General features: G+C 37.2%; 1 protein-coding gene across 2 annotated transcripts in view; it reads left to right on the top strand.

Annotated features, from left to right (window-relative positions):
• Positions 1-12,646, top strand: part of LOC108753716 (hemicentin-2) — a 362,006-nt gene that overhangs the window by 236,454 nt on the left and 112,906 nt on the right. For both annotated transcript variants that reach the window (XM_018495572.1, XM_018495573.1), the window contains exon 6: positions 6,814-7,155. In XM_018495572.1, the coding sequence (XP_018351074.1) occupies positions 6,814-7,155 (342 nt within the window). The remainder of the gene's footprint in view (positions 1-6,813; positions 7,156-12,646) is intronic.

Here is a 12,646-nt window from a genome sequence, read left to right as displayed (position 1 = left end):
TATATTTATATATATCTTATCATAAAATAGAAAATAGAATCCTTTAATGACTTTAATCGCTCGAAATTATGTTACGCTGCAAAATATAGAGGCTATTACTCCGAACGTGTAAAGTCGGTGGACGGTTAGTCGTGAGAACGTGCTGCATTACGCTCGTTTCGCCAGTCATAACGACAACGTAAAGTGCGATTCCACTTCTCCTAAATAAAAGCTTGTGCAAAGTTTTACGATCTCCAACGGGTCCAATTCGAAGCATATCGATGACTCTTCGGCTTATTGGCAGTTCTCATTGTCAGTGAGCCGGATACTTATCAACGGAGATATGGTTTAGACGCATGGTCGATTAATTATTGGGAATAGACCTCCGCATTTGATTGGATTGCTTGCATTGATTTATTCCATTTGTATTTGCTCTCTTAAGAGAGAAGTTTACGAGTCGCGATATTCAACGAATTTACCGGCGTGATTTTATCGTAATTTCGATTTGCTGGAATTTAATAGACTTTAATGGTATGACTACGTTTTCGATGAAACTGGAGAAACTGCATTGATTGTGAAATCAATGCAATTTAGCTTTTCATCATCCACCATATGCTTGTTTTATATTTATTTCCGTGTGTTTTCTTATTAGCAGCACAAGAAAAATGTTAATTGAATTTTTTGTAAACAATTATTAGGTGAGGTGCTTTTCTTATTCATACATAGCCATCTCATTGAGTGAAATCTGTGAAACGAAATATCGTGTTTAATAATTGTCCGTTATTGCGTTGTTCATTATTGCATTGGAAAAGTATTTGAGAAAGAAGACGGGTCGTTAAAGCGTAAACGCTGCGGCGTTTAAACGACTTTCAAAAACATTCCACTCTTCTCGCGGAGGCGAAATTACCGAGACTTGCTCTGAATATTTAACGTTTCCTTCGAGTTTCTTGGATACCGGAGAGAGGTGGCGTCTCGAGACAGACATACCTTCCGTCTCGGCATGCGCCAGTATTGCTACGCGCATTTAAGAACTCCCTTGTCCCGCGTTGATTCCTTCATTACCAGAAAGTGAAGTCTTTCTTCCTTAATCTTCAAGTTATTTTCTCTAAGGAGAGCATAGTCCCTTCAGTAATTAAATCAAATTTCGAAAGAATTTGCGCTCGCGACTCTTCTACTCACCAATACAACTTAAAAATATTTTTCAATCTTCAATGCTTGCATGTAACAAGTATTTGTGTACCGCGCGAGTACTTTAATATACTGCGTTAAAGAATTTTTTTTTTTTGCTATTCTATTATTTATTATTACTTCTCTTTACGCAAAGAAAGAATAGAGCTACGTTTTCTTTGTTTAAAGAAAGAACATAACAGATATCTTATTTAAATTGAATGTATTATTTTATGTTATTTTAATTAGGTATGCACATATAGTGAAGTTATAGACTATTATAATTTAATTATATTATATTAGCGTTATTAATGTTTTGTATTGCATATTATGATTGTTTCCTAATTAAAGGATTAAATGAGTACAGATATATGTTTCGGAAATAATAATTAAAGTTTATCAATTTTAATTAAACTATAACCATAATGACGTCATTCTAATGCCATCTAATGCTATCTATGTGTATACGTAATTATATGATGTACGCAAAACAAATATATCAATAATTAAATCAGAAGAACTTAACTTTTTTTTATAAAATGTTTAATTTTTTTAATAAAATGTAACATAACTATTTGCTGGTGTAAATGTAACAATACAAACAATTTTATTGCAGGCAACACGTTGTAGTGTTATTATAAAACCTTTATGCACGGATAATATGTTTGTAAACGATAGTAAAACGCAGTATCGTATCATATACCGAGCAGTTTGTTTGCTTTCCTTACACATAACTTTCTTTTCTGATCCCAAAGCAGGACGAAGGGCGTGCTCTCGATATTATGAAATTTTACGAACTCTACAGGGCGAACTGGGATTCTCTTGGGGCATATATGGCGCCATATGCTGCGAATGCGTTTCCATCTGCGTCTTGGGAATGTTTTTGGCGTTATGTTTCCGTATTAACACCTGCTGTGAACTTCTCGTTCCTCTCCGCCCATCCGAAGCGTTCCTGGAACATTGGTATGAGTTTCAATGCGACTCGTACATTTTCTAAATCCACCATAGCGTTGGGCGTAACCCATATGATGACCCAAGGAAAATTTCTTACTGAGACCCTATTCAGAAGCTCCTTTTACAGTGATGGCCAACGTGCAATGTTGAATTTTTGGAAGCTTTCCAAGATCGTGAATTACGCGATTATTTCTTGAAAATTCAAGCGCATCGTGTCAACTAGAAAATTTTCAAAAGTCACTTTTAACTTCTGAGCATAAATTTGCCATATTTTTATAGCTTAGACATCTCATAATTAAATTGTGAAATTTGTATCTTAAACATAGGGTCGTTTAGAATTCGACTTGCATTAAATCGAACTTAGACGTAGATTTTAATGTTAAAGTTTAATTATATACTTCTTTTTCACTTTCAACTATAACCGACTTATTGGAGAGGAAATGCTATTAATTCGACGCAATTCGATAGATTTTATTACCGCTATCGTAAAAAGGTTTAATTACGTAATTCAGATCAATGTGAACATTGTTGGATCAAATGCTGCTTAAGCTTTTTTCTTCTCATCTTTTTATTTTAAACGGTCCATATGTTCAACCTTCGAACGTGTTGGGAAAGGATTAAACCCTTTTCACCTCGTTTCGAGCGAGCAAAAATATCTCTGTCCATGCTAATACCCGCTTACGCGATATTTTGCTGCCCCAATCTAAACCTTTAATCTTTATTGGTGAAATAAGTAAAACATAGCTAACAAACTTAACTACTAACTTACAGGATACAAACACGGAAACAAATACAATAACGATGTACGTTATTTTATCAAAATCTTGAATTGTAATTACTTAATTTTTTTTTCCAAAAAGAATTATACATAATTTTTCATGGTTTTATTGCTAAAATATCAGTAGCATTAGTAATATTCGATGAAAACAACAATTCTCTTCAAAGAAAAATTATATTGTATTACATACCGTAAAAATGTAGTGGCATTTAAACGCCATTTATTTTTCTCGTTCTAACGGAGAGAGATTATATTCATATGTAACAATGTATTTCACATTTCGAGATGTTAAATCTCACATTATATGATAATTAAGATATCTAATATCATACGTATTAAAACACAAATTTATGCGGATGCACGAGGAACGAAATACCGTACTTTATGTTACGGAGAGAATTTCATATTTTCAGTAAGATTTACAGTCCGATTTTACAATCTTTCAACGCCCATGGAGCAGCATACGTTCATAGGGAAACATATAACCGTATTCGTAGAACGGCGCGAGGACCTTTCTTTCCTCCAAACCTTTTTCTTTTCTCGATTCGCGATCGCGTTACATGGTTCTGGAATCTTTCCAAGGAGCTGGCTCCACGATTTTTAGAGCGAAAATTGAGGCGAAAAGTATATGCAAAGTATCTTTGGATTTTCTGAGATTTTTTATACATTTTTGGGAGTTCTTGTTACTATCGAGGTACAATATGGACTTGATACAATCTTCTCGTTGTTATGTAAAGAATTTTTTTCAAAGTTATATCATTTCAAGTGAGACGTATCTATCGTCGCTTTAACAAAAATGTTTTAAATAGTATGTATGATAATAGGTAAGATTTTTCAATAAAAAACAAAGAAAATCTTCTTACTTCTTAAGAACACTTCCAATATTATAAGAACAATTAAACTCATTTAGAATAATTGTGGTTATATTTTCCAATGCTGTAAAGTTCGATAATCTCAAAATTCCCAGCAAGTATCAACTAACAATAACCTAACTGTTAATTACAATTTCCCATTCAACAATATAACTGTTACAACAAATGTTATATTACAGTTACATTATTATTAAGTAGGAAATTGTAACAATTATATTATGTTAGTTGGTATTTGCTGGATTATTAACAAATCATACATACTATTACTGACTTTCCTTATTACTGTAATTAGTTTAATCTGGAAAGTAATATTGGATACATTAATAAACAGGATAAATAAAATAGTAATATATGACAGTAAATAAAAATATAATTTATGCATTATAGAGAAAAATAGAGAAATAGAGAGAGAAAGTATACACCAATAAAAGATGCTCATTACATTGTAATGGACGAAACTTCCAATAATACTGTAGAATCAACAAGTATTGAATTCGTTTCATTTTTATTGTTGCTCACTCGACGTTTCTGACTTTTCAGATTATTAATATCATGTAACAAAAAAAAATTAAAGTAAGATAAAAAACTTAAATAAAAAAATTTCTTATATTTACTATCTACGTATCGCGTATGTAAAAAAAAACTCTAGTAAAGTACATAAAATTAAATAAATAAAGTATAAGAATATAATGTACATTTCAATGTACCTGTTATTAATTTTATATATTTCGTTAACAAATTGAAAAAGAACACAGCCTCGGCCATATTATTAAATCTCATGGTATTATTAAATTTTCCGTCATGCCTGCGCCATTTTACTCCGTGCTGCAGGTGCTGCCTGCGCTATATTTTATTACATTAAATCATACTGGAGATACAATTACAATTTCTGTCTTTAGAAAGCTTTGCACGTTTCCTCTTATTCAGCGACCTATTTCGAGAACGTCCCTACCATCCGTCTTGGCAAGGCCGACAGTACGAGAAAATTTAATGAACGTGACTAGATCTTATCGAAGCGCGGCGGGAGTATGGCGAAGAAGTCAACTTGGAACTGGGAGAGATTGGCAGCGCGCACCGTGTCGCCAGTTTATATAAGACGACACATTGACTTTTACAAATTTTCGATTCTCGCACCGAAAAGCAATCCACTGCAGTTTGCCTTATTCTTTTACATCTCCGTCGAATAAGAATGATTTACCACGTTACTCTTGTAATTTAACTTTTGGATAAATCGTTACAACTTTCCTCGAAGCATCGTTCAAGTTCACATTCTTCCATCGTAGGTTTAAATAGCGTTAAACAGCTTTTCGGTTTTCTCTCCCTATAGGATTACAATTTACTACCGATCTTAATGGACGATAAACCAGCAATCTGTGGTACAGAAAAGCTTGCAAAAAATCGAAACGGATACAACGAGTCCCAAATGAATAGAGCGCGGACGGAAAACGGGTTAAGTTATAACCGAATTTACTGACGTCTACTTTAGAGTGTTTACGCCTCTCACGAGAATACCCCGGATACTGGACGATTTGCATCGTTAGATTTTAATTACGCATAAGTTCCGGACGCATTTAAGAGTCGAGGGCAGAGCGAAAAAGGAAGAGGAGAAAAACGGGATAAAAACCCGAGTTTCAAGTACATTAAAGCATCTCGCTGGTTTCCTAGGAGATTCGACGTAGACAAACGGCCGGATTACTTCTCTCACGAAGCGAAAAGCGCGGCCGGATAGAACGGTGAGTTACTCTTTTTTTTTTTTTTTTTTTTCAAAGCCGACTCCGAGTTGCCAGCCAGGGCTTAATCAGTTGTTAGCCCAACGTGGCCAATTGAAAGTTGGTGAAAATTAAAGAGAGCTTCAAGGGGACGGTATCCGGACTAATCTCTCAAGGGACTCGCGATTCGCGCCGGCGATTAAACCGTGTCGCAAAATGAGAAAAGGAGTCGTACTGGGAAGTTACGCTTTCGTATCGACGTTGTCGTAAAAGCCAGTTCGCAGCGTGCAATGTCGCTCTGTAAATTGCGGCTCTCATATGTTATACTTTCTGCCTCTCGCTGCGTCGCAGTGTCGCGTAAAAAGTCCGCCGTACGAACGACTTTAATTTACGTCCACGAGCAACGATAGCACGTCTGAGACTAAAAACTATTCCACGCGTGCGTTTGGTAAATCTGATTAAATGCAACATTGCACTCGACTGTAAATTGCTCGCCTGAGACGTTAACGCTGCATCCCATCCTACATGCTTGTAATATATACTTTATGATAGCCACGTCGCTAGGAAGCGACAACAAAGTTGCTTGATTATAAAATGATTGCGGGAAGATTTTGTTATTTATTTTTCTTAAAATAAATAACGTACTTAAAATAAATGCAAATATAAAATGCTTTTCTTCTGGCCAGAAAAATTCCTATTTCTATGGCTTACTGTGTTCGCCGCAGTAGAATTTTTCATTATTATGATAAAAAAAAAACACGATATATTATTATTACACGAAAAGCGAATGGTTTTGTTGATGTATCTAAAAATTTAGCTAGATACAGATATTCAAATAATTTTGTTTGGATTATCAAAAGAATTATTATATAAAATATTTAAATTGGTTGCTAGAATGTTAAAACTTTTTATTTTTGTACCTTTATCATCTGTATCTATTATCATCAATGTTACACACAACTATCTTGATGATCCAACAAAATTATTTTGGGATCTGTATGTAGCTAAATTTTTAAATATTTTAGTAAAATCGTTCTTTCCATATATGTAATATAGTTGAATATGATTTTATTTCACACATGACACGAATTGTGCATTTTTTACTTTACGTTTGTTATCTAACTATTCAAAATTTTATTAAATGGCTTTTATGTTTTATAAGAATTTTAAAAAATTTCGATAGTGTCGACCAGCAGTGACCATCATGGCAATTAAACGCGTTCTGTTTCAGAGATTTTCGGATACTATCAAATCATTTCTTTTGCGCGCCGCAATAACTGCTCGCGTTTATTCCGATTTTTCAACGTTACGAAGTCACTAATTGAAGCGGTTACCGCATGGTTCCTTGTTACAGAGGCACCTCGTGGGACGTATCTGCTGATAGATGGCCGCCGACTAGATCCTGGAAACCAGTTTGTGCCGGTGAAGGAGGGCTCGGAGCTCACTCTCGAGTGCGCGGCCGAGGGTGGAAACCCACCGCCCATCCTGGCGTGGGGCATGACCTTGTCTCAGGCCACTTTAGACGGCCCGGAACAACCGCCAGACAACCTCACTGTGTTGCCCTCAACATCCGGCAGACGCAGCGGGGCTCATCTAAAGGTCTTGAGGGGACATCACAACGCCACTATCGTTTGTGTCGCGCGCCACATTACGCTGATGATACCAATGAATGCCAGCATTCTACTCGACGTCCAATGTGAGTATCGACAATACGAAATTGCATTAACTGTATTACGTTCGAAATAATCTCTAAATGCGAAAACGGCGAACGCAATTCATCTTTTATTTAGCTTTTTTTTAAAACTAAATATATTTAAAAGAGTGATGTTTTTCTTCAATAAAATATTGAAATTATCGTTTCTTGTTACTCTTTGATTTTCATTGAATTTTTTAGTAGAGGCACTTCGAGTGATTTTTATCAAAATAAATTGACCGAAGATCAATGGAGTTTTGTCATCTATATTTACTTCTCTGAAAAGATTTCTTTTTTTCATTTTTCGTTTAAAATATCTATATAATTAGACTTCTCTGAAAACTCACAACAAACCGGTACGGTAGAATACAAAAATAACAGAAAATAATCAGCAGTTACCATACATATGCATGAGCTTAAATTGCGTTTTGAGATAGAGCCAGTGTGAAATAATTCTACCACAGGTCGTTTTTACTCAGGAATTGACGGGCGGAGTGGCACGAGCCAGTGAGATTTCCGCGATATTAAACCTAGTTGCGCGCCATCGTGCCGGAAATGAGTAACGAGTAATGTATGTTGAGGGCGGCAGACGAGTCGTGTGCCCATCGAAACTGAAATATAAACTTAATTAAGTCTGAATCCGGCGGCACTTGCGACTTGTTTTAAGTGAGCTTGTGAACTGGGAAGAAACGACTTCGTGTTGTATTCGAAGTGCGACGACCGTGTTACAAGAGCCTGCGTAGAAAGAGGTTGCGGTGTCGGCGTTGGGGAAGTCTCGGGGTGGGTGACTTCAGGGGTGACGCCGTGTATTATGCGACGTGGGGGTAGTTTATTTTGCGTCGTTGCGCCTCTTTCGCCACTCTCGCATCCAGCAGTCGCGGTCGGAGAGTCTCCCCCCGACTCGCTCTCTTCGTCGCCCCTACTTTGGGGAGTGGCCCAAGTCACCGAAAGAAGCTTCTCCAGCCGGTTTCGAGGCAAACTCCGGGGGATTAACGGGAGTTCCACAGAACAAAAACCGGTAGAAGCGTGCGAGCGCGCGCTCGCACCACCCCTGCGCACTTTTTACCGCACGTCGCCTCTTCGGGCGTTTAGGGGAGGCTCGTCGAGGCGAGACCGCGAAGATATATCACCCGAAACTGGTTTCCTCCGCCTTCTCTTCTTCTTCAACGGGAGAACTTCTCGGTCATCTCGTTTTCGCTCCTGCGAGATACAGAGTAGAGTGTATTCGCGATCCTCGCTCTCGATCAGTTTCCCAAATTAAAAGTAAATAAGGAGTGATTTTTCAGATATCTAGTTTTATGTTAAAAGGAAATACACCGTACGCGGAAAATACAACATTGTGTTGGAAAACGAAATTTTCGAATAACTCGTAGTATAATTCTTGAAAAAATAATTCAGTAGTTCTTGGATCTTGCATTATGACGAAGCCATAGTCTTATAAGAAAAGAAACATTGCTTTAATAATAATAAATTAGGAATGTCTGCATTCAGGACTGACGAACAAATGTTCTGTTATGAGCTACAATTTGGGAAACTCTGCTCTAGATTATATGAAGTCTGCCTCGAATTCCGCCATCGCGGACAGTTCTTCTTTGTGGTGGGGCTGCAAGGAGAGCCCATTGTACGCCGACATTACTTCGCTCTTTTAATCCTTTCACGCCTGTCCAAACGCCGCGTCGTCCGGCGGCCCGAGGCTGAACGAGCTTCCCGAGAACTTACTCCACGAAGGAGAAAGTTCGCTGCGAGTCGTTTAACCGCTGGGGAAAAAGCCGGCAAGGATATCCGAGATACGTGAATTTTCCGTCGGGAATTTTCAAGGACACCGTCGATCGATCGCGTGATTAATGTTGCCGTCTTGTAATGAACCTCGAATGCTCGTCTTGGGAATGTTACTTATCTAACAAACTAGATAGATAACTAGAATTTATTTCACATTTATCGTGGGGTATCAGATTTTTCGGAAAATATAATATAAAGATGAAAATGGACGAAAAAAAAAATAATAATAATAAACGATGCGCATTTTCAATTTGTTTAATATTCATTGCAATTTTTCTCCTCGCAATATTTTCTTCAACTTGATTTGAGAATTTTCGCGTTCGTCATCGAATTTGTGGTGCGGATATCTAATTTCAAAGACGATACGGGCGTGAGCAGTCGGGCTGAAACGTCTCGAGGATGCAAATTTTCTAGACGAACAGCTTGCACGCTTGACGTCTTAGACGGAAGAGAGAATGCGGGTGTCTTACGGGCGATAGTGATATCGTATAGATCGGCTGTACATCTTTCTTCTCTCTCTCTCTCTCTCTCTTTCTCCTTTACTTTTTTTGTCGCGAATTTATTCCAGCCGTACTTACGTACCTCGACTGTCGCGCCGAGGACAGGACAGAAGAGGTACATTTGTCGGCATCTGAGCGAGCAAATTTTCCGGTAGAACGGTCGCTAAAGGCGCTTGGAATGTCCTGGGACGCCTTTATGACACCGGGGTGAAAGGGGAACCCACGTGGTGACCCACTTTCCATATCGTTGCGGCGCATCGCCGTTTGTCATTACGCGTAATGCAGGCTATTACCGGTTGTCATCGCCGGGTCCCTCCCCGTCCCACATCGAATAAATGATTTTACTTTTAAATCGCACCGCGCGGCCGACAACGCGATTAATCATCGTGGCGCGTTTGTCGCTCCGAGCCGAGCCGCGCGGGCGGATGCGCCCGCTGCGACCGCGGCTATTTTACATAAGTTCGACTCTACCGGCCAGAGTATTCGATTTGTACTTGCCGGCGACGGCCGGAATCGCGATCGGATTCGCTATAAATCACGCTGATTTTTGGCGACATTCGTTATTTGCAACTGACCCGAATACGCGCGGCGGCAACTTCCGGAACGGTCGCCCCAGCCCGACAGTGCGCTATGAATATGTAGCGAGCGTAGCCGTAAAATTGTAACCGCAGTTGGATACACGAGCGAGCAAGACAAGCTTCATCTCAATGTACACTCTAATCGATCTATGCGCGTTCGTTTCGTTAAACCGAAGATTCGCGCTGTGAATGATGAAGAAGTTTCGGAAAAAGCTTATTATTCTTTTATGCGGTATAATTACTAAAGTATCCTGCAACTTTGTCCACCTTAATTCTTAGCGGATATCGTCGGAACTTCCAACTTCGACATTGTTAGGCTTTTTTATGTACAAGTTATAAAAAGTGATTAAATTATTTATTGTCATCATAAAGTTCAGCAGATATCAAGTATACACTGAATAGTTATACAGCTATTTTACTTTTACTGATATTGTTAAAATAATTTATTAAAATAATTTAAATAAGTTTGTATACGTTCGGTAACACACCATATAGATTATTATTTTGTATGCTCTGATATATTCATTATTGCTGTTTGAGCTACACGACCTAAAGATTTCTAAAAGGGAAAACGATATTCTCACGCAGATGTAATCTCGCAAAGCTTTGTATTAAGTCGTCAGTTATGATAACAAATAATAACACTTGTACGTATTTGCACTTGAAATACTGAAGTACTAATTGGCACTTCAGGAATCTCTACATCGTGCCGTTGTTGTCGTACGGAAACACTACTGAGTCGTCCTTGTTAGTTACAATGAGAATTTAATCGCTCTGAAAGAGCACACAAATGCAATAGTATCCTACATAAGTTATGACAAAGCGCTGTTTGCACAGTCGCCATTCGTAATCCGATTTCAGCTTTGAAGAAGTAATTGCTGCAGATTTGTCGGGTCAATGTGTCAAATAATTAATGCTTCGTCGACGGATAACTCTTTTATGCATATTACGCGTTCAAAACAATTATTAAATATTATACATTAACAGTTTCTTATTTATCACAAAAAAAAAGATTCGGTATTTACCTACAATAAATCTATTAAATTTACGACTACAAAAATACGACTGTTATAGGTATTGAATAATAATAGGAAGCAAAACAAAAGAATAAAAACTTCGATATTTTTTTATTTGATAATATTGAAAAATTAATATTATTTTAAAAGTATTGTGCCAATGTCTTGCTTATAACTATCAATTATTTAAATATCTGAATATATATCTAGCAACCTATAGTTGCTTGAATTTTTTGAACGAGGCTTGTTTCCTCAGCCATGAAGATATGCAAATAACGTAATCATCATGCTTATCGCGTTCGACTTCTGAAACTTTTTTGATCACTCTCAGACGCGGCGTATTTGACGCGCGTAACGTTCAGAGAAGGACCAACATTCGTTTAAGTTCGCGTGAAAGTTCACGATATTGGCATGGTACTTTGGTTAATAAGATGTAAAATACTTGGGAACTAGCCGTCGCCAAAGACGACAAGCAGGCGAAGATCAATATGCATTCTAGTCATGAAACGTAGAAGTCTCGTCAAAATGACATAATCTACCTGCAAAAATTACAATCGTATTTACATAAATTTCAGAACGTATGCTAACTCAATTTTTATTCTAAAAAAAGATATTATGAATCTTTCTATGTAGCAAAATCTCGATTTTTCTAGATTATATTAATAAAAAGTTTAATATAAACTCGCAGTTTTTTGACATTTAGTATATTTACGTATTTCAATCAAAATGTTCTTTTATATACATTAATTAATGTGAGCAAAAATTAAAAGTAATTTACCTTAGCTTTAGCTTTTATATACCTTGATCAGACTGTATTTAACTATCACCTGTAAAATACGATATAGTATTTTATTAATTTTATCACTATTTGATCAAATTTACTTTTGTTATATGCTTGCCTTTCATAAAATCCGTTTTATTAAAAATTGTTTTCTTTCTCTTTCTCTCTCTCTCTCTCTCTCTCTCTCTCTCTCTCTCTCTCTCTCTCTTCTCATACGTCTCTTTTCTATATTACAAAAAAAAGCATGAATAAATAAATCATGAGATTGAACATTGAAAACTACTGGCATTTTCCAGCACGCAACAATTGTTTCATCGCACCTGTCAACAATATTTACTAACGACAAACAACGAGAAAATATTTTACTTGAAATTGCAATCCCCGTCAACTTTTTTTTCATTAAATCTGTGTGTATTGCAACTATGCCGTTGCGGAATTCAGTTATACTCACTGTTATCGGTTTTGGCAGGAAAGATTCGTTACGCGACGATATTGGTGATATTCGGGTATACCAATCAATCGGCATAATTTAATGAAAAACTAATGCGGCATAGCCGCCGGCTCTCTCGTACGATGCTTCTTAAATATGCCAAATATCAACAGGTTGTTGATTTTACTGACCGTGTTCCCCGGTTATTTAGTTCACCTTTGGACAGGTACCTGCGTGTGTGAATGTGAACGCCCATAGGTACTTGGCATGGGATACATCTATGCGTGACTGCTTTCAATATCCGAGCATACACACACACACACACACACACACACACACACGTGTGTGTGCACACGTACATAAATATACACATTTTGTTATACGCAAACATGCTGTTTACTTGTCGTGCT

The sequence above is a fragment of the Trachymyrmex septentrionalis genome, unplaced genomic scaffold, assembly GCF_001594115.1.
Source record: "Trachymyrmex septentrionalis isolate Tsep2-gDNA-1 unplaced genomic scaffold, Tsep1.0 scaffold70, whole genome shotgun sequence".
NCBI lineage: Eukaryota > Metazoa > Arthropoda > Insecta > Hymenoptera > Formicidae > Trachymyrmex > Trachymyrmex septentrionalis.
This window is presented reverse-complemented; position numbering and strand designations above follow the sequence as displayed.